At 38.4% G+C, this 23,057-nt stretch overlaps 1 protein-coding gene across 13 annotated transcripts in view; it reads right to left on the reverse strand.

Annotated features, from left to right (window-relative positions):
- Positions 1-23,057, reverse strand: part of LOC117412450 (ERC protein 2) — a 256,504-nt gene that overhangs the window by 38,192 nt on the left and 195,255 nt on the right. For 2 of the 13 annotated variants that reach the window (XM_058999912.1, XM_058999909.1), the window contains one exon: positions 22,235-22,300. The exons of 10 other annotated variants lie outside the window; for them this stretch is intronic. In XM_058999912.1, coding sequence (XP_058855895.1) covers positions 22,274-22,300 — 27 coding nt within the window. In that variant the 3' untranslated portion in view covers positions 22,235-22,273. The remainder of the gene's footprint in view (positions 1-22,234; positions 22,301-23,057) is intronic. One more of the 13 variants, XM_058999910.1, reaches the window with a different exon arrangement.

Below are 23,057 nucleotides of genomic sequence, written 5' to 3' on the forward strand. Positions count from 1 at the left end.
TCTTGCACGAAGGCCATTCAACCCAACGCAAGCTCCATATCTCTAGGTCGTTCTTTACAAGTGAAGGGTTTCAGATGAGGACTGAACCAATGCCCTTTGTCAGCCTGCCCATTGATTTCCATTGAACCATTATTAACCAAATACAGTAGTGGTTTTGTGGCTCTTAGAAAAATGCTCTCTCAGTACAATTTTTATATGAAAACATCTACTGTTTAAATCCTGTTTTGTCAACGCTTGATGGATCTGTGAAATCATACTATTGTTCCCTATGGCAGAATTCTAATATATATTTTTTTTCACAAGGAAACAAGTGGTTATTAGTCTAATTGATCTAAGGGACCTGTCCATCTCATACCACAAAGTTAACATAATTACAACTTTTTAATAATCACCAGAGAGCTGATATGCCCTAAATAAAAGACCTGTTCTTTTTCATTTTAAAATGAGTTATTTGTTTCCATTGCTATTGGCAACTGAGGGACTACACCTATGGCCAAAGTTTTGCATTACCCTATAGAATGAACTAACTTTGCTTCATTAAGTCGAATGAAACCTGCTGAATAATGTTACGTTAACATATTGAAATTACACTCAGCTTTGTAGTTTTCCATATACTTAACGGAAGACAAAATTAAAAAATGCGACATTTCGAAATCTAACATGAAATACTGTACTACCTACTATTATGGTTTCCGGCAGACCTCTGCGATAACATTTTGTAGTTTCTTTGATTACATGACGGTAAATAAAAGATCAAAATGATGTTCACATAGTTTTAACTTTTTTTTTTTTTTTTTTTTTTTTAGTATGTCTCAATCCTAAAATTCTAGGTGATGCAAAACTTTTGGCCATAGCATAGATTGTATAGTCTTTTTGCGTAGGGGTTAAGCTTTCTGCCAACATGTGGATCTGAAAACTAGCTCCAAATATAATGTGTTTTTATGGATATGCTTAAGAATAGAACGTTCTTATTTTTGGCTAGTGTCCAATAACTTGGAAAAACAAGGGTCCACATGTACGTTTCATTAATATCGTGCTATAAGCAGGTTCAATGGAAGGTTGACATCACTAAAGGAATGAAAGCCAAAGCACTCCCTCTTCATTCCACCTTGGTACAGGTCAACCATGATTAACAGGTAGGGGACCACATGACCCAGTCTGGAATGAAAACTAATTATGAATAGAATCTTAGCAGTGCTACCAGGAAGCCCCTGGTACTAAAGCAAACACCACTCATTTAAAAACAAATCAAAATCAATCTAGATCAATATTTCATACAGTATATTAGATATTAAATAATAAGGTATGTTCTCTTTTTTGTAAATGATTTCCTGGGCTTCATTCTCAAACCTGAAGAATGTGAAACACAAACTTAAAAGGTGTAAACTTCAATCTGTTTTATTTAAACTGCATTACCAGAAGCAGAGGCCAAAGACAAAATAGCTGCTCATCCACGTTCAAGTAATCCAATTATTAGTTTAGTTTTTAAAGTCTGTATTGGCAAAGCTCCAAGATACTCAACGTGCCAATGCATTTCAAGCACCTTAGGAATTCTCCATCTTTAAATAATAACACAGAGCCTCAAAATCTAAATCATAAATATCTTGTTTCTCGTTCATAGCGGTAGACCTTGGTAAACGCTGATCAGTCTCATTACCGGCATCATTTGACCTCTGTTATTATCTTTCTGGAAGTTAGAATTATAGTTTCACCCCAGAGTATTGTTCACAGCAATTTGAATTGTTTGTGTGGATCTGGGAACTCTGATTTGAACTGTGCGTGTTTAAACTGTGGCCTTTGCAACCACCTGACCAGACGGCCCATGAAAATGAAATGTCTTGCAGGGGAAATAAATAGATCTAAATTTGATAATGCACTAACTAATACAGATGATTAATTTTCCTTAGTTTGTTGATGAAAGATGCTGATTTCTACAGTGGATAGACATCCTGTTGCAGAAGAAAATGTGCTTCAGTAGCTGTTTCTAACTGACCTTAGGTAACTGCTACAGCATAATGACTTTTTTATTTGATAGCCAGTCATTTTCTCAGAAATTACAGAAAGAATATTTTAAAGGTGTAGTGCCCCCCCATTTACTTTTAAGAATATACAGTACCTTCCATCTTATTTTTTGTTTTACACACAATTATTATAACTCCTGAGAATATATAAAGCATAGCCTATTTCCTGTTGCTGGGACGTCATAGCTCCAGACAGGCTGTTGAAGAGAGACAGATGTCAGCCTAAATACATCTAAATAATTATAAGGAAAACAAAAAAATTGGCTCCATATCAATAATTAATGCTGCGGATACACATTTAAACAAAACAAAAAAAAAAATCTGTCAGAGACATTTTTTTGGTTTTCCTTTTGGTGTCACCTGGTCTTTGGCCCTGATCAGGGCATGCATTTAAAACATGTGGAGTAATTAAAGGTGCATAGCTTTGAGAGATTTGAGAAGAATCTCCCCCTTAAGAGCCCATTTGCAAACTATCACCTCCGCAGGCATTTCCTGTAACATATTATCGGTATAAAAAAAATATTAAAAAAACACTATTTGGGGGGAAAAAAAGCAATGACCTTTCTACATTTCTACTTTGCTTCCAGTACTTGTAAATTACACAAAGCTCTTATTGCTGAAGGTAGAACTGGTGGGGATTGTGCTGGATTCTGAGGGCAGTGTGCTGGAAAGCAGGTTTTAGGGATTGGGGTGGGGGGTGGGAGGGTTCTGATGCCACCTTTGTGGAATGCATAACAAACGGGTAAGTATTCGGGTCTGCTCTCTGATGAAGTAGAGAGCCCAGAAGACTAAACCACTGCCGACACCAAACAGCCAGGTTTTATGTATGAAACTGCACACATCTTTGTGGGCCACTGCAGCTTTAAATGCATGGATGAAAGGTTTGGAAAGCGGAACACCCACTGTTTGATTTATTGTGTCAGGTTGGCATATCGGTTGCTACCCCACCCATCTTAACGGCTCTTTTTTTGTTGTTTTTTTTACACATACATTATAAAAAGCCGATCATAATCCACCCATTTTCTAATTAGTCATTTAAGTCAATTATGTGGCCAGCTGATGGAGGATCACTTGATATATGTTCCCATCTTTGCTGATTTTATTTGAAAGGATCATAGGGGATCATAGGGGATCACCAGGGGTCCTTCAGTCTGACACAAATCTATACACCAAATCAGCTGCACTTGAGGAAAGGCAGATGGGAGTGTCCCCACTGTTCATAACAGAGAAAAACAACAACATTTCTGTAAAAACATGACTTTACTCTCAAATGTATAAGAGATTCCCATCTCTTCAGCAAACCAGCCATCGCAGAGGTGAGCAGATGGATATACCGATAACTAAATGAGGAACCATGAAGGTGATCATGAAACCCTCCCTGCCACCCTGATCACAACTCCAATATGTACAATATTGAATTACGGTTCTGCATTTGGATTAGGATTCCCCTTTAGGAAATACAACACACTTCAGTGTACCTGGTTTAGGAAATCATGTTCAAGTATATATCAGTTTTATATCTGTATTATCCATGGGCGCATCATATACGTTAAGGGCCATTACACTCTAACAACATGGAACACTTTCAATGAAGCCCAAGATGATCTTTAAATATGCACGGGTGGAAATAACATCTGCTATTTATATTTGTTTCTAGAATGACCTCGCTTGAAGGAATATTAGAAGGCTCTCTAGGTGATTGGATTTACAGAACCTTGGGTTGACTCTGGGTATTCACCTATTCATTGCCCTCTGATAAAGAAAAGACATCTGGAATCAATTCAGACTCCACTGGTTTTAAAACAGCTGTACTGCATGGATGACATAAACAGTACTTCATATGAGATACTAACAACAAACAGCCAAATATTTGTATAGATCACATTAAATAAGCATGCCACTCAACCTTTTTCCATTTAGTAGCTGCTGAAATAAAGAGAGGCAACTACTTAAGCAGTAAGACCCTAGAAAGAGGGAATGACCCGGGATCAAGGAAGCAAAATGTCTGGCAATCTGGTCTACAAAGCTATTCATGAGAACGAGCAAGGCGGCACTTCAATAAAGACTTGGAGCCCACACGTTGTTGTTTTTGTTGCCGTTCTGTGGAGAGTCAACCTGATCATCAAGTTATTACATAGGGCCCTTGCTATACAAACCCAAAACAACAGCTGCCACCAGCAGACATCCTGATTGGTTGTGCCGTGGAAGATTAATTGATAGGTTGATAGAAATCATCACTACTGGTTTTATGTCAAAAGTTGCTCTTGTGGTAATCGATCTTTCTTTCTTACAAAAGATCGGAACAGGAAAAAGCAACATTAGTCACATCTCACCAGAAGTACTGTTTCCTTTCTCATACTCCCAAAAGTAAATGTTTTAACTTGTGATTTTCAATATAACCAGTCAGGACTGGGGATATGCAGCGTTGTCAAACACAATTATCAGTAAACAGTACAAAAGTGTTGGGTTAATTTTCAGCCACATGATTCAATGGACATACACGAGTCAAGGGCTTGCTTCAGAACACACAGCAAATCAAACTACCCCCCCTTGAGCAGGTATTATTAATGATTAGCTCTGATTAGCCAAGTACACTATAATCCATGTAGTATTCTGAAATGGAACTGCATTCATTTTTTAACAGAGAAGTCATTGTTGCATGATTGTTTATCCATATCTCTTTACCCATCTGACATATCCTCCCACCCTCCTCTGCAGTCATTCATGTAAAGCATTACAAAAGCATGTATCCCTCAGTTACGCTGCATTTTCTTTCTGTTGAGCAAAGATACAAGGACCCCAACAAACTAAACGGGATCAGAGTAAATTACCAACTGTTGGATCAGTGCTGACCCTAACCCTAACCCTAACCCTAAACAATCAGAGGCGGCCAGCCGTGAGGAATAGTTTTATTTACAGATGCTGGGCACTCATGTCTGGCAGGTGGAGCAGTTCAGACACAGATCTACCCCACCCCACCCCACCTAACGCCAACTCAGTTGGCCAAGACTGGGAGACTTGCTGGATCTAGCTGTTTGTGATGCATGTTGATGCCAAGAAGAAGATTTTTCTTTATAAGGTCAATAAGGTCTATTTTAATGTATCTAAACGATGACAGATCAAAATAGCGCCTACATCATTTAAATCATTAAAAGAAAGAGATGTTTTGAAATCTAACAATGTGGGTGAGTCCATTAAGTGCATTTTATTCTTAAACAGCAAGTTAAATGACAGGATTGGTCCTATCTGCTATATTACAGTGACTGTACTTACCATAGATCTGTTTCTGGATCAACTGAATAGGCAAATACACATTTTAGGATTATACAACTTGATGGACGTTTTACTGGCATGTTCCATTTCACTGTAGATTTATCGTGCAGCTGAAATTATATAATGAAGCAGACCCACATTCCTGATCAAAGAGCTGCAGCTGTAGGTAATGCACATGCCTTTATTTACCAGCTAGACACGCAGAATATAAAAAAGGAGGGAAGATGACACTGACATCAGATAAACACAGAAGGGTATCAAGATCTTTGAAGTAGGCCTGTAAAGAGAATCCTCTTTTTACCTACAGACAATTTCAAACTGAGTTACAACTTCGCTGGAGCCTGCGTTACTGGACTAAGTGCCTGTTCTGCAGACAGACGCTCTATCTCCCTTTAAGATGTAATCACTATACTTTTTGCTTTCTTTCAAGCATGTTAGAACACTACCCCTTTTATTGAATACAATATACACGTATACACATACACACATTTTAATGCATTAATACATCATCTAATACAAAATTATCTCTTTATTAGTTAATTATAAATAATAATAATAATAATAATAATAATAATAATAATAATAATAATAATAATAATGGTAATAACAAAACTACAAACACATCCTTTCCTGCTATGCACTGTACCAGTACCCAAACAACAGTAAATATAGTCTGTGACTAATACATAGTTCCAGACGGGAAGCCAGTCAAATTGTACCTTGACCCTAACCTTAACCTCAACCTTAGTCCCAACATAAATCTTCAATGCAACATTCCCCCTAACCTTAACACCACGCTTATCTGTCTAACCATCCATTTTAAAATTTCTGAATGCCGGAACTCAAACACCCGTAGACGAATGCCGCAGGACATAAACGTCCTTAAACATACTGGCAAAAGAAAATGAAGAATGCTTTGAATTACATGGTCAAGTATGTTACACGACTACACTGTTTCAACAGCACTGGAAAAAATACAGAATTTGTTCAAATATTTAACTCTGTGGTTTGTTCCATACAAGCAAGACCCCCCCATGCCCGGTGCTGTTTAGACAGGTTCTCACCATCCGAGTGGTTCAGTCCATGATTGGGGGGGGGGGGGGGGGTAGACAATGTTAAGCTTTCAATAGTATATAAAAGCACTTCTGTCTTTTGTCATAAACAATGTATGATACAACTTTCACTCTAAAACGTCAGCTAGCAATTACCCGACTGACCATATTTGAAAAATCGAAGGGCACGGAAGGTAAACTTAGATAGAGCCATTCCATTTTTTAAAGAAATGGGCTGGGCACTGTAATTTGTTTGGAAAGAAATTGTTTACATTACACAGGCCCCTCCGATGCCATGTTTCAATGCTGTCTGTAATCAATTTCGCAGCAGAGGCACATGAAGGTAAATGGCTCGCCTTAGGGTCACACAGTGAGTCACTGGCTGGACAGGAATCTGAAACCAGCATCTCCTGGCTCTCAGCCATCATTTCTAACAACTAGGGCACATTGCCCTCTCCTAATGTGTACCAGATTATGACACGACGATGTACCCAGCATGGCTTTCAGACAATGGCTAATCATTAACTTAAAGGTTTTAAAATCCAACCAAGGTTTTAAAATCCATTTATTACCTGTAATTAGCACTTGCAACAGCATCACTGCCTCACCTTTTATTTTGATAAAGATTGTTTAGGTTCTTTGCTTGTATTTCATACTCCAATTTGGAATGTGCAGATACTTCAAAGATAAAGCGAGAGATGAAAGATTTCCAATGGGCTGGCTGCAATCAGACTGTGTTTATCTAAATGGTTAAAACAATGGGGAGACCAGACATAATGTTAATTCTGAAAAATATTTTAAAGCATTTACTCCTTTAAAAGTTATCATCACTAAAAATACAGCATACTTCTTCTGTGTCATATACTGCTACCATACAGCACTTTGTGGCTAAAATAACACAATGAAACCCATGATACAAACAGAATACCTTAGCATAGGAACTGAAGAACATGTTTATTTAATAACACAGTAGTTGTTTTTATTATAAATAGTGTGAAACAAGCTGTAAAACAAATGTCAATGGCACATTAGCCTTGGCTTGTTTTATCACTTTCAAACTCAGGAACTAGAAGACAGAACAGGGCTGCTCTTCCACCATGGAATAGTAAAAACTGGCTCAGAACCAGTCTTTCCAGTTCATCAATAGACAGGAATGATCCACTAATAATTTCAGCACAGACAAAAGCTGTTTACAAGTTCTTACATATGGAAAAAAAAACAGCAGGACAATTAAAAATAATTATATACGAGGCAGGCTTTTTTTTTGTTCGAGGTGTGTACTTTTTGTGTCCACTATTAAAGAACGCTATTATCTCTAGATGATCACTTGTAAAAAGGCAGGGCTGGCATAGGCGTTATCTCATCAAGCTACATTCTTGAGCTCCTGATAACAGTCTGCTGCTTACATGTTTATAGGCGCAGGCTGTGCTAGCTGCCTAATCCTGCCCCTCTTTGGTCTGGACAGCTATATGGCCCTGTCACCAGTGGAAAGAGACCCAGCTGCCGAACACATCTCAGCCTGATTATCACAGCGTGACCCTGACTAATTACCTGTTCTTGTGCAAGGTTAACACGCTGACACCTTGCTGTATTAGCAGTTACCCCTGGATATATTTTGGCATTGCTAGGTGACCAAAGACCTGCAGTCTCTGAAAACCCTACTAAGCAAACCTGTGATTAATTGTACCGGCAGATGTTCAAACAAGCCAGCAAAGACATTTCTGAGTGCAGGGGGGCACAAAAAAATGTGTTACAGAAGAGAATATACATTAAAACGGCGGGGAGGGAAAAGTTAAACCAGCAATGGATCCTCCTCCTCCACGATTGCTTTCCTAGAGGAGTGATCCTAGTTGTGATTGGACTGGTCACGATCACAGTGTTAACTCCAATTGCCTCTGTTGTTCCCTTTGACAAAGAATGCTAAAGGGCAAGACAACCAGTGTGGTCTGAACATGAACATTCCTACCAAAAAGTCGGGAGGGTGGAGAAAGGAAACCAAACTGTACCCTAATTGTAAACAGTCTTCCAGTCTGTGATTGAAACTGAATTCAGGTGCTCTGAGTAAGTCATTTTCCCATTAAAGTGCTGTAATTCCTTATAAACAAATTACACAAATATTTTTTCCATTAAAAAATTAGTTGTTTTGTTTTTTTTCTTCCTTTGGGTAATATGAAGCTCTTTCTGTTTACTTTGGTCATGAATGTTTATTTTGGTGTCTTTCATATGCATTTAGTGGAGACATGAGAGGAACCAGAAACGTTTTATCACTTTATCTGGGATACAATTCCTATAAATTAGGTGATTTAATACTGAGTGTGTGTTTGTGTAACGTATGGCATGTGAAGTGTGCCATTAGAGTACTTTTATTAGGAACAGGATAGAAGTCAGTGCTGCAGGAGGAGATCAGAGTCTGGGTTAGAAGAGAGCTCCAGTGAAGATGTTGGAAATGACTCTTTTGGATTGTTTGGGTCCTGGGTTTAATCCAGCAGCCAGCCTGATTAATTGGGAGATACTGAGGCCATGTGTCAGTTCATGTTTATGTCTCCAGTTAGGATGTAATTTGCTGCAAGGAAAGCAGTGCAAATTGCTTTATCTTTCAGGAACCAGAGCAGTAACGAGCAACATCATGGTATCAGTGTCATAGATTAGCACCTCCCAGATGAAAAGAACATGCAGCGTTAGCTAGCATTCCTCTTCTGCGCAGCTTTACTACAGTATGAGGGAGTAAGGCTTCCTAACAAGAGCCATTAAATGAGACCTCATTGGATGCTGTGTCGACTGCAACAGGATACATATGATAGCATTGCTCATTGAGCACTGGCATATGAATTACAGACTGATGAGAATAATGCTATACAGTCCTATGGAAGACTGCCCACTGTACCCACACACGTCTGTCATGCAGGACACATAAAGCTGTCCTGTGCAACAACGGGAAGTGTAACCTTTTACCATGTAGTAAAAGCTCAGTTCCATACCCTGCTAATCTCTTTATGGATAATACTCATCTAAACAAAGAGAGATAAGTATTGCATGTGTGCTTCAGGCGCCTAGGAAGGTCAGAGGATTGCTAGATCAAAGAGCGCCGATGGCAAACGTTTGTTAAAGCACACTGGAGACACGATAACAACCAGTTTACGTTCCGTTGAGTCCCACTGAGGAGAAGCATTTCACTAGGGATGAGACAGCTGGACTCCTGCAGGCAGTGGGGTTTTGGGCTTAGAGATGTGGAACAGAAGCTAGGAGATCTTGTTTTTTAAATCCTCGCTTATTGAACAACTCTTGTTACTACGTTTGTGCACTTTTATTATTTTCAATAACAAAAATAAAACAGAACAAAACCCTACCTCCCGCACGGAGTGCTGACTAAATCGTTTTCTTGAACCTAACTAAAATCGGACGGCTAAGCCGTTTACCGATTACACAAGACAGTTTTAACACAAACAGAAAAGGTTCACACAGTACCTTTTTCAGACCACATACAGACTGGAGACTGCCCAGAACAAACACTTCCCTCCGATTATATACCTGCCTGCTGATTGCAGGCAGATGACCTTCATTAATAATCAGAGCCAGGTGAACCTGCCTCCCGTGGCATTCTGGGGAATGTAGTCCCTCCTGGACTATATTTTCCCCTCCTTTCTCCTCCCCCTAGTCTCTCTCTCTCTCTCTCTCTCTCTCTCTCTCTCTCTCTCTCTCTCTCTCTCTCTCTCTCTCTCTCTCTCTCTCTCTCTCTCTCTCTCTCTCTCTCTCTCTCTATATATATATATATATATAAAAAAATGTTTGTGAATGTCCACGGGGCACTCCTTGGTATCAGCATATCCAGTTTATGAAGACCAGCTTTTCAGGCAGATCTGTTTGAACTTTAGCAATTAAATAATGCCAGCCTGTGCTGTAACATAATATTTGCCGAATTTCACATGCAAGATGTAATCTCGACAAGCCATTTGGAATCATTTCTGAAATATGTAAAAGCCAGCATTCTTCCTAGGGAATGAATCAGTATGATAAAAATGTCTACGGTGGGAGCCTAATCCGCTCATATGAGAATCTGTCAGATGAGTGTTCACTTATACTGTAAGATTAAACCAACTACATAAACTGCTATTAGAAGCGGGGATGATCCGCTCAGTTAAGATGCTGCTCTCAGATTTCCAGTTACAATCTGTGCAGACATGAGAAAAACCTTTCATAGACTGTACTGTATCTGGGCAGCTTATCGTCAGGGAGTCCTTAGGCCAGGCACACAAGATCTTATATTCTTGTAACGTTTTTTTAACAAAGTGTTCTGAACTGTAATTTCTCAGTGTGCAAAACTTTTTCGTTTGTTTTGTTTAGGGTTATGGTTAGGGTTAGGGTTACTAGTTTTTGTTGAGTCATTTGTGTATGTCTGGATCCAAACAGCAACAATAGAAGCTGCTCTTCTGCTCGTCTAGTCCTGACTCATCAAGCTTTGTTCAGATTCACTACAGTGTGCATTAGTATCCAAAAACAGGTGATTCTGGAGTTTTTACAATTAGACAATTAAAGGGTTAAAAACAAGTCAATAGGCCTGATTGTTGAAGCCCTTTGCATAACTTACCTAAGGTTAGAAAGAGCTTAAAGTTCTCTATTTGGGCATAAAAAAAGTACTGCAAAGTCATCTTGGAGCAAGACATGCTTGCTGAGCAGATAGATTTCCGTGATTTCTTCACAGCTCCTAATAGGTTACTAGAGAATCAAGCTTCTTGAAGTCAGCAGTTGTTCATGCATTTTACTTTGCAACTGCTGAAATGAAGGGAATTAAATACAAAATAATGCAAACCAGACCAAAAGACTGGCGATTGTTTCGCTAATAAGTACTGACCCTTGCCACCTTTACACAAGGAGGGTAACCTTTGTCTTTTTTTTCCTAGCTTCTTGCAAATTTGCATGAGCTGTAACAATTCGGTCAGATGTCAAGGACTATCTATGTATATACTTTTCAACAATTATAGAATTACACTCAAAATTAGACCTTTAGTCACAATAAACCTTACTAGTAACAAAAAACAAATAAACAAACATAAAAATGTGGTCTGCCAAACAAACCCTGATTGTACGAGGTTGTGTAGATTGGAAAACAATTACCGGGCATATTTTTAGATTCAACTGGCCTGGCTCTCCACAGGCAACACATTGGAAATGAGTGTCAGGCTGCTCACTTTGGCAGCCTGAGCCAAGTTTGAGTTTATTTTATTCTCGGAGCAGTGCAGACACAACCCGTCTGCATAAGCTTGCCCCACTCCTGGGTAAGAACTATATTTTAAGAGAACGGCCGAATGGTTAAAAAAAAAAGAAAGAAAAAGAAAGAAAGAAAAAACACTCTAGGGCAGTGGTACTGTTTTTTCATGTGTGAATCACATTAGTCCAGACCTCCCTGTTAAAGGCTTAGCTTCAGGTCTACTTGAGGCATAAAGGAGCACATTCAAATTCAGTTCTACGAGGAGTGGGGAGGGGGTGGGGGAGGAGAGGTGAAACATGCTAGGAATAATTGCAAATTTCAACCTTCACAAAGTACAGAATAGCCTGTGAAAAAAAGGCCTTTTTGGCAGCAGCTGTGTAAGATGAACCGAGTTATTTGGAGGATTAATCCGCTGCTGAATGTGGTCTTACAAGTGTGGCTTTGGGAAGAACAGATAAAAGATATGACAGCGAGCCCGTCAACCACACTTAAAATATAAAAAGCCAGTCGTAACTCACAAGAACAAGAGAGAAAAAGCAGAATCACAAGGATGGCAAGATGGAGAGTTTTACAGTACAGCCGGCAAAGCGTCCAGTCGCCTTTTTCTTTTTCTTTTTTTTTTTAAAAGCAATTTGTTCTTTCCCCACTAAAAGGCATGCTTGCTGGGAAAAAGGATGTCATTATAAATCGAGGATAAGACCTGGTCTCAGCATTCCATAGCTGCAAACTGAGGCACAGGAGTAGGATCTGCTTACTGGGAGGTAAGGCCCCCACTTGGCTGCAGTGCTTATCTGAATCAAGCACATCTTTCTTCATATTTCAATCCTGCAGCAGCTGATAGAGAGGCAGCCGGGACACAAGCCACAGACAGGACGTTACTAGGTGTGTGCATTCTGGTGTCCATGGGCCCTTTACAGTCATTCATGACAACGGCCCACTTAAAGAAAAAAAACACTGACGCAAAGCTGCAATACTGTTGGGATCCATTCCAGATAAGTGACTGTAAAAGCCTAACATTGATTAGTGGGATTGCTGTGATCACACCTGTAGCTACATAGTAACAACACTTGTGACAGAAGTACATGTGGAGAACCTAACAATAATACAAAGAAGCACAAAGGCAGTGTTAAAGTTTATCATCATATGCTCCAAGTCTTCCCTGATCTGATAGAAGTTTAATCTGCATATCTTTTCAAATGAACACATTTGATCAGTCAGTTTTAGAAAGGTCGGTTTACTTTGCTAAACGGATTATTCTTGCAGCTGTTACATAATGTTCTTTTAAGAGCACCAATCTGAGTACAGTTAAGACAGGCCGGACTAATGAACTGTTTTAAATCTTACCAATTATCTAGACAGTCACATGGTCTCGCCATCCCCACCACCTCTGACAACAAGAAATGTGCGGTTTCCAAACAGGAATAGCACCCTCGTTCACCCAGCCACAGCATGCTTAGGTATGCCAGCTCCATGTCAAACTAGGAACTTAAAGCAGACATGGTTTAAAAATCACATGTTATCCTGACTGGTCCAACACAATCGAGAGGACAGACTTTCAAGCACCGAGTAGCTTGATTGGATTATCACAATACAACAGTGTTTTGTATTTATTGAGTGAGCTATTTAAAGACATTTAAAAATAAGAAAGAGAGACAGAGCAGTATTTCATTTCCAGGGATGCCCCCATTGATTTTTTAAACAGTTCTTAGATGTTTCACTAAGACTCCTAGGGGCGCTCAACAGTGCACAGTATGTGAGAATAGGTTGCAAAACAAGATTTAGATACTGAATTCCTCATTGCATCAACAATCCTTTTACATCATTACTCCATAAATGTGCAGGTGAGTGCTTTGAATGTGTTTGTTTTACCTGTAAGTGGTTGTAATTTTAGAATGCATTCTGCTAATTGATTGCTGTAACTTGGTAAGGTCACCTTTGTTTGCTACACCCTAAGGACACTAAGACTGAACTCTCGCAGGTCTTTCCAGGTAAAAATAAAGGTCTCAAATTGTGGGTTTTGGTATTGTGGTCAAGCAAACAGCTTTCACCTACTTTTTTTTTTTTTTTAAGCACTCACTATGAGTGTACACTGACAAGTGGCACCAAAAATGAGACTGAGCAAACTTTGTACTTTTCAAAGGTTACCAAGTAACAGTAAATAAATAAATAAACTATTATTATTATTATTATTATTATTATTATTATTATTATTATTATTATTATTAATAAAGCTGTAGTGTCCATGTATTAGATATGATACAATGCTTAGCCATCCTTCTAAAAAAAAAAATTGTTGCCAGACCAGGGGGGAAAAAAAGCGTTTTGTACAAGAAACTGAATCTAGTTACATAAATACAGTAGCTTTTCTCATTTCAAAATGCCTGGGCATTACAGGGTTAATACTAATGCTACTACTACTACGACTAATACTAATAATAATAATAGATACCAAAAAAAAAAAATCACAAATTGTTTATACAAATGATGATATTTCAGCATTCCGTTTCAGTCACATTTCAAAACAATTTCAGTTTTTCACTGCAGAGCAATGAAAGAGTGATGCCAGGGGTCAGTTATGCATGTTGACAGAACAGGTAGTTTTGTTTAAAGAAGAACATCCTGTTTTAAAAGGATCAGTATGACAATATGGCAAGATTAGCATACCAGTAAATACTTCTGCCTTATAAAACACACTGGAATACAACCCAGGAAAAGGCACTAGGCTAAATCTGAGGCATGCTTTTATTTTCTGCATGCTGTAATCCGAGTGGCTCCAGCAAAACAAAAGGTCATGCTGGATACACTGTAACCAAAAGGTCTGAAAGCAACAAACAAACCCACTTGAAAGCAGAACTAAACAGATTACACTGCATGTTGCTTCACAATTACAGACGTTATTTGTTTGACAATTAAAAAGACAGAGGTCTGAATCAGATGTAAAACGATACTTCTGATGCAAATACCCTTTCAAAGGCTGCGAACGCTTGTTCTGGATTCACATTCTGACAGAACATGTACACAGTAAGGCCTTTTTTTTCTTCTTGTAGAGATCTAATTACTTTTGATTCTAAACCAATTGGAAAACAAGTAGTTTGTATTTTTGTTTTAGTTTTCAAACTAAATATGTACCTGGCTTGTTTTAAAAGCAGCCCAAGCCAAGCTTTCCTAAGTGCTGGGCAGAAGGGTGTAATGCCTCCGGGAAGGGGCCCTCGTCCTGTGACATTATCCAGAATTCCTGAATTGATTCAATTCCCTCAAGTTTCAAGAACTCCGCTTTTTCACTGGATCCCCCCCCCGTCCTCCCCTCACCACTACTACATTCCAAGACGCAACAGCTTTTCCTATGGGAATCCATTCAAGGTAAAGGGCTGTGGGTGATACAAAGGGTGCAAATTCAACGAGTAAGGATTTCAGTACAAAAACAGTTTAATCTAGCGCACCCAAACACGGCAGGCAAAACAAGCACACAGGAAGTCAGTCAGATTAACGGAACCAAGGCTAGATATTACCTGCAGGGTACGAAGGTGGTCAGTGACATTAAATACAAACAGGTGTAACAATGCCGACAGGCCTTCTGACAGGGAATGTAAAATAAAAAGCCCCGTCACTTGCTTCAATGCCTCTGTGATTGACAGTAGTGACATCACGTCAATGGCAGGAGAGGCGGGACTCTTGTCAACAGCCCACATTACATACAACCAGATAAGAGAGGCTTAAATGGCAGGCCTTTGGTGTTGCTTGGAGCATTAGGGTAACACACACTCACAGTCAACATGTAAACAAATTCATGAATAGGAAAGAGACTGCTTGAGGAGAAGAAAATAAAAACAAGTCCCAGGAGAAGACACGACATGAAAATATCTCCTCCCAACTGCAGGAATCATAGTTTCTTAAAAAGTCTGTCACTGCTCCACAAATCACAGGCCTTGTTTTAAAACCAGGTGTGAAACCACTGCAGGAAATGTCTTCTTGACTTGCTAGCAACCAGTTCTATAGCTAAATGTTTTTACTGAGTCCCCCTCAACTGTTTTTTTTTTCATAATACTAATATGTTGTTTGTAACAACACAAGTTTAAAAGACTACAGATCTAATCTCAGCAAACACATATTCTGATAGATGCAACGTTTTTAAATGTGTGGGGTTTTGCTTTACTAGTTTCAATACATTCCTATAAAAAAAAAAATGTCCAACTAGATCTAAATACAGGATCTGGTGAATATCAATTGTTAGCTGTATGATGTATGTGTTATTTACTTTGATAATTCAGTTACTTTACCACACATTTGTTTTCTTGTGATACATAACTGAACTTGTATTTCAGTTTTTTCTATCTTTCTCTCTCCAAGAAAGAGAAACACATGTGAATTAATGTCAAACAGGGACTTCTCTGGTAAATATCTATTCATTACAAAGCCATACCCTTTCATTATTTTCATTTGTAAGTGTCAACATGATTCTTGTTGAAACCTTGGCAGCAAGCAACGCCCATTAAATGAAACCATACTGCAAAAACAATAGACAGATACTGTTCCTTTGTAAAGCATGCATGCAAGGATTACTTAGATCACACCTTAACGAAACAAAGACTTGACATTCATATACTGATGTCATTGCGTTAAAAAGTATTACTCGCTTCACGTCAAACCACAGTCTCACCTGCAGTACTGACCCATTTCACACAAAGCAGTGTGCCAAGTGGAACATTTCCCACAACTGTACAATAGGAAAAAAAATGCTTTAATTACCAAAACCGTCAATGCAAGAGACAGAGTTTAAAAAAACAGAACAGATTGCATGACCCAATCGCACGCACTGACATTATATTTCTTTTCAATGATATGTATCGAGGCTATGCATTGGATGTATAGCTGGTATGCAAAACCCAAATTACAGAACAATGCATACATGTCAAGCAACATTTCTCATCATCGTCTGTGTTTTTAGGCCAACTGCTGTATGCTATGAATGGGATACCAATAATGTGAATAAGATTGCAGTGAATATATTCTGAGCACTCAAGATAGGGAGACGAGATGAATATCATAGCTGACTGTACTAACTGCAGAAAGATAGTTAACAAACAGGCATTCTTTCTCAAAGAGATGGTTAATAACCACCACTTCAAAATAAACCATGGAATAATATAACTGCTGTGTGACTGAACACACACAGCTTGAGTATATATATATATATATATATATATATATATATATATATATATATATATATATATATATATATATATATATATATATATATCAAAAAATGGTTTTCCCAGTACGTTGCCACTAATTTCTCACAGATTGTGATACATTTTTGGCAACAGATCATCTGCAGCAAGGTCTGTGGACCATTCAGGAGCTAATCCCAAGCAAGTCACTTTGGTAATGGCAGCCTCTTTAAATGAAAGAGGTGCCAATCTGGGTTAGGCCAAAGCCCTTTGTTTTCTTAATAGATTAGATTTGATTTAGATTAAACTTGAACTTCAAGAAGTTCCATATGAATTTGATCTCAAATGCAGCCTTGCAAGTAACGCTGAGAGCAAGACACATCAAGACATCCTTCTGAACTGCATAAACAGCTTATCTGAAGTGAGAAGCACACTCAGGTTGGTTTCATTAAACTACTAATAAATACAAAAAAAAAATATTTAAACTGCAATTTATTATTTTCTTAAATCAGTTTTTTGAACCCTGTTCCACAGTTCCTACAGATCAACATCATGTACTGTAAGTGCATTGCCAAAGGGAAGCATTCCTACATTCAAACCAGGAGGTTCCCGGTTCAAATCCCACCTCAGCCACTGACTCATTGTGTGACCCTGAGCAAGTCACTTAACCTCCTTGTGCTCCGTCTTTTGGGTGAGATGTAGTTGTAAGTGACTCTGCAGCTGATGCATAGTTCACACACCCTAGTCTCTGTAAGTCGCCTTGGATAAAGACGTCTGCTAAATAAACATAATAATAATATTAATAATAATAATTAATTAATTACCTGTTCACTGGATTAAAAACTGAATGCTTATGTAATCTGTGAGTTTGAAGAAGGGTGTGTTAAAGAATAGTGCCTGGTGTCTTCCAAAGTGCTTCTGAAAGAATTGTAATGGCCTGAAAGAAGACTGGGTCGATACAATAAAAGAATACGATTCCAGTGGCAGTAAGGGAAGGGGTTAAGGGAAATGGCATTTTTAATGAAATACAATTAAACAGTTGTTGGTTTGGTAACAGTTGTTACACTGATGATGGCCACAATGTTAACATGTTTATGTCTAAGCTTCCCCCCTTCTCTTCACTTTTCACTCCTCTCCCTTCACCATTCCCTTGTCCTTGATGGTTCCCGTCGATTGGCCCCAGTAGAATACAAGCCTGCTTAAAGACATTTCCCCAGCTTTTCAATAGCCTCTGATGTCGTTCTGGTCTGGTTTTGCACCTACATAAAGGACTGCAATAATTACAAGCAATGTGGTGTTTTGGTTCCCCACTGCAGTGAATGGGAACCAAATACAGAATGGGTGTACGTGTTTCTGGGAGAGGGCTTTACAGCAGTAGACCCGGCGAGCATGTCAGAGACAATCAGAGAAGCCTAGGAAACACCTCTGAGTAGTCTCACGCCTTTCTCGAGTCAATCGGAAATGACTGAAGGGTGGAGAAGGGGTGGCTGACATAAATATTTTAATATTCAAGCTGCCATTGGCGATGCAAGGAATGCATCAGAGCAATGGGTAAAAAAAAGAAGAGGGGGAAAAAATGGCTGATTGTATGTGTATAATTGCTACAAAGCACAGTAGTACTTTGGGGGTATATATTCAACAGTATCTCATTATAATGAATGCCACATGTGTTGTGGTTGGTGGAAGTTACCTAAAAAAGTCACCCGAAAAAGGGAAGATACATTTATTTTTACAACTAGTTTCATAGGCAGTGTTCAGTCACTATTTGCTTTGGTTTTTAATCTGTTGCCCTTCTTCACTAGAAGCTGTTGCCAGCTGGCCTGATTCGCTGCAAAAAAACAACAACTATCCTATCTGCCTGGGAGTTCGACATTGACTGAACACACTCAGAGACATTGTCCAGATGGTATAAACCAACAACGAGGGTCAACGAGGCTCGCCGGGGCAGTCTCCTAGCTGGTGCCACTGTTGGGTGAGAAGATCATTAACACTGTCTGAGCCCCTCGGGAGGCGGTTGTGTTTGTGCGTATTATTGTACTTTGAAATAAAAAAAAAAAAGGATAAATCAAGTAAATTGTCTAAAGACTCCTTTTACCTAGGCTCTTATTTCTGTTCATAGGGAAATAAAAAAAATGTTTTTTTTTTTTTAATTGTTAGGAAAGAACAAAAGGAACTAAATTGCTGCTTGTACAAAAGCTATTTAAGAGGGGCATCAATTAGGCTTTTTAACAACTGGCTTAATCCCTTTAGCAGTCTGTACCTGTAAAGAGTTCAAACTGAGAACACCACCTCAAAAGTCCGGTGTCTTAACTAAAAAAACAGTTCTAAACTCCATGCTGCAACCAGACTTCGCAGCATGACAGCAGGATTTACTCTGACAGACAAAGGAGGGATGATTAAGAGGTTGACCTTTTGGAAGGAAGTTGAATGGCAGGCCAGGAAAGGCCAGTATGTTAAGGCAGCCATGCATGAAGGTTTTAGGTGATAAAAGAACAGGTATCATCCTTAATCCCAAGGTCTACCTTAAAAACAATCCAGAGCTTTCTCTTGACCACAAAGAACGTTTGTAATGATCCAAACAAGTAAACAAAGCTTGCTTTGCTCAACATTTAAGTGGTGTATGGGTATTTATTTTTAAAACAAGTGGAATCTCCCCTTTTATATGGAAAAGTAAACTACTGTATGTTTAAATACAACTGTTCAAATTTTGACACTTAAGCTTAAAAAAGACCTCTTTGGAGTATGCTGATTTACCCATTACCAAAATAGCTTTCCACTCAATACCACATGGCAAATCATAATCTCTTCATTCAAGAATCTGTTAACTTTCAAATATTTTAACGTTGTTTCTACTCTAGTAATTTTTTAAAGAAGGATATCGACTTGAAAATGAATAACGAAACACTAATCAACTCTGGTATTTATTTGCTGTGGGTGTTATTTACTACAGAACAGTGGCTTCTCAATCCAGTTGCCAGGGATCACTATTAGCCCAAGTTTTGGTTTGAACCAGGACCTGCTTTTCAAGTGCAAATAAAACAGCACTCCGAAGTCTCTGAAGATCTGGGATAATTAGTGTGTATGCGTCATTAAACTGCAATACACATTCAAAGAAAATAAATATATATATCAGAACTAGGGTGAAAAACAAAACTGGATGGTAGTAGTTTCTGGGCATTGGGTTTGTATTTGTTTATCACTTACCAGCGTGCTATTCTTCATAGGAATGCGTGTATAATATGTGTATAAAGAGGGTTGAATGCTTTGCAAAAGACCCCAGCAAGCAAAAACATATTAGATGGTGTTTGTTAGTTTAAGCTGTGTGTTTTTCTGTACTTCCCTGAGATGTTCCTGTAATGGAGATGTCTTTCATAACAACAGACCTGTACTGGTAAATAAAACACTGCTGGTATGAGGCTGATTTGCATCATGCATATGCTGAGAGCCAAGAGCCTGCAACAGGGCAGCATCAGAGCCCTCAAGGAGCTTTCAAAATGAGGCTCAAGAAAGAAATGCTTCTATGAGCACACACATTTTCCAGTTGGATAAGCACATGAACAAAAAACAAAAAGAAAGTATTTTCCCAGCAGTAACATTCTTATTTCATTATAAGGTTTTTTCGAAGCCAAGGAAGTAAACAAAAGGTCTGCAATCAACACCCAGAGACAGAGGAAAGGAATTCCAGAATCAGATGAGAACCGTTCTGTTTGTACCACATCCAGATTAGACACTGATCCAAACCGCGTTCTCCATGGATCTCTGGCTTCACAGAACTTACCAATTACACCACATGCAACAGCATCAAACTGTCAAAACAAACCTCTATGAAACTCTCTCATGAAGCTCCACAGCACTTTGTCTATCGGGTTTTGCCATCAATGTTTTCTCACATTAAGAGCAGATCGCTAAAAGGCCGGAAGACAAGATTAGGCTGCCTTATTGCTCCAAAGTAATAATACACCATTTGATCTTTTCCATGTGTAGCATTACTACAATGAATAATACATTTAGCCACCTTTAAATGTGGTAGATACACACAGCGATTTAGCAGGTCTGATATCTCCAGAGATAATGGAATTTTTAAATAGCCATTTGTTGAAACAAATGTTGGAAGATTAACCTATTATAAAATCAACGGTAAGGTCCTGGTTGAAAGCCATTTTGTGCAACTGGCAGGGTAGGATGTATGCAGATATCTTGTAATAGTCTTAATAGTTCAATAGATGGCCTATACCCTCACTTACAGCTCATTGGTATGAGCCTGATAAACACTTATTCAGCATAGGCCTGTATTGTGAATAATCATTTTGTTCTACCTTTCTACATTCTTTTTTCAGCCAACTTATTTTAATTTATTTTTTTTGGAAAGAAAGAACGGCTAATCGGCTTGGTGTCCAATAACGTCCTTTCGCAGAAATAAGTATGATCTTTTGACAGCAAGAAGTAAAAAAGCATTGAACTCCCTTATACCATGCTGTGACTATGGGGGATATCAGCAGTTAAAGACAAACAGGAAACTCCCTAGAAGATGAAGATATTTTCTAATTTGTACTAATTTGACCCAAACTTGGACAGGTTTCTTTATTTGAAACATTCCTGGCCGCAGCTACTCCAGGGAGAGATGAGATTAATTTGTCCGCAGAGCAGAACTTCCTTGAAAGCTGAAGTGAGAGTGAAAAATGCGCACAAGGAAATGAATACTTTTTACTGCCTGCATTCGTTGTTTTATGTCTAGTGGATGTAAAAAGTGGCTGTGGTGCTCGTTTTGTATAAGTGGGGGACTTTAAGTTAATAGCAAAATTAACAAGCTTGAAGTTAGCCATAAAAATAAAATATAGGATATATTTACAATGGTCTTCATTAGCTTTGTATATGCCACCTGTATTACCTTCTGTTTCATGATCTTGGTTACAAATACCTTTTTGTCGTTCAGTGTGCAACAAACAAAACCCACCCCACTATTAACTTAGATTTATAGATTCCATGGTGTACCTATAACATTAGTAACTATATTTGTGAAACCAGGCAACTTGTATTACTTAAAATCATATATGTTATATTCGATACATAAAGATAAAATATGTCTCAGATATATTGCATTACTTAGGCATGATACTCACACACATATAAACACAGTTTCTTGGCCACATACAGGGTACAATTTGTACCTAGAACTATATTCCTACCTCATATTTTCCATGAACTGTCAACATCCTGCTAAGATAGTTCCTGAGTTAAGGGAAAACACAGTCCTTTTTCAGCTGTGTGATTTCATACTTTCACATGCATGTAATAATAAAGCAAAATCTGGACTTTGAAATTCATCTAACAAATAAGCAGACGAGCACCCAAAAAAATACCAAAAAAAAAAAGGACGCAAACACACACCGATATGCAAAACAATGCAAAACACTCACATGCAATGCCAATACACTGAACTTCTTAAAAAAAACAAACAAAAAAAAAACAAACATTAAGATATAAAATTAGCGGAAAAAAACGGGCTCTCACCCCTCAGAACAAAACTGGAGCTTTGGTTTATGGGAACACTTACGCCCATATGCCCTCCTCATCGTCCTATTGGTCGAAAGGTCAGAAGCCATGTGATGTCAGCATTGAAAGAAGAAAACAAAGAGTGGTTATTTAGCTTGAAGCAATGGGGCATGTTAATCTTTGTTGGTGGAAACATGAGTTAGACAGTAAACAAGGTTAGTGGCATTAGCATCAACCCCAACAAATACACAAATCTGCATTCATCTGAAGTGTACCGTCTGACCTGTACCTACAAGAAAAAATACACAGGGAAGATAAGCAAGCATGCCTTCCTCAGGAACTTTACAGCTTTTTCAATCTGTGAGTTATATCCAACTGCAGGGTTGTCATGAAGGATTAGAAACTGCTGAATGTGTATGCATTAATATTTACCAGTATTAAATAGGATGCCCAAAAAAAAACAAGCATTATTTTTTATTTAAGTTGCTTAATTGCTTCATGCCCAGGCACTGACAATCATCAGAGGCCAATAAGAAACTGTAACACCTACAGGAAGCCCATTGCTGAAATCCTAATATTTCCACGCCATGCTCCAACACTGGTAACAATAATACTAAGACTGTCCTGATTTTTCATGATTCATTCGTAATGTTGAAAAATTAAATAACTGAATTACAGTAGTTTAAAGTGAATACATTATTTAATTTAATGAACCCTACATGTACAATTCTTGAATTAACCAAGACACAGATGAGACGATTCCATAGAATACAGAAAAGAAGAACATTCATGTTACATTTCTGTATAAAGTGACTGCTTTAACTTTTGGGCGGGGTTCAAG

Source organism: Acipenser ruthenus, chromosome 25 (assembly GCF_902713425.1).
Source record: "Acipenser ruthenus chromosome 25, fAciRut3.2 maternal haplotype, whole genome shotgun sequence".
NCBI lineage: Eukaryota > Metazoa > Chordata > Actinopteri > Acipenseriformes > Acipenseridae > Acipenser > Acipenser ruthenus.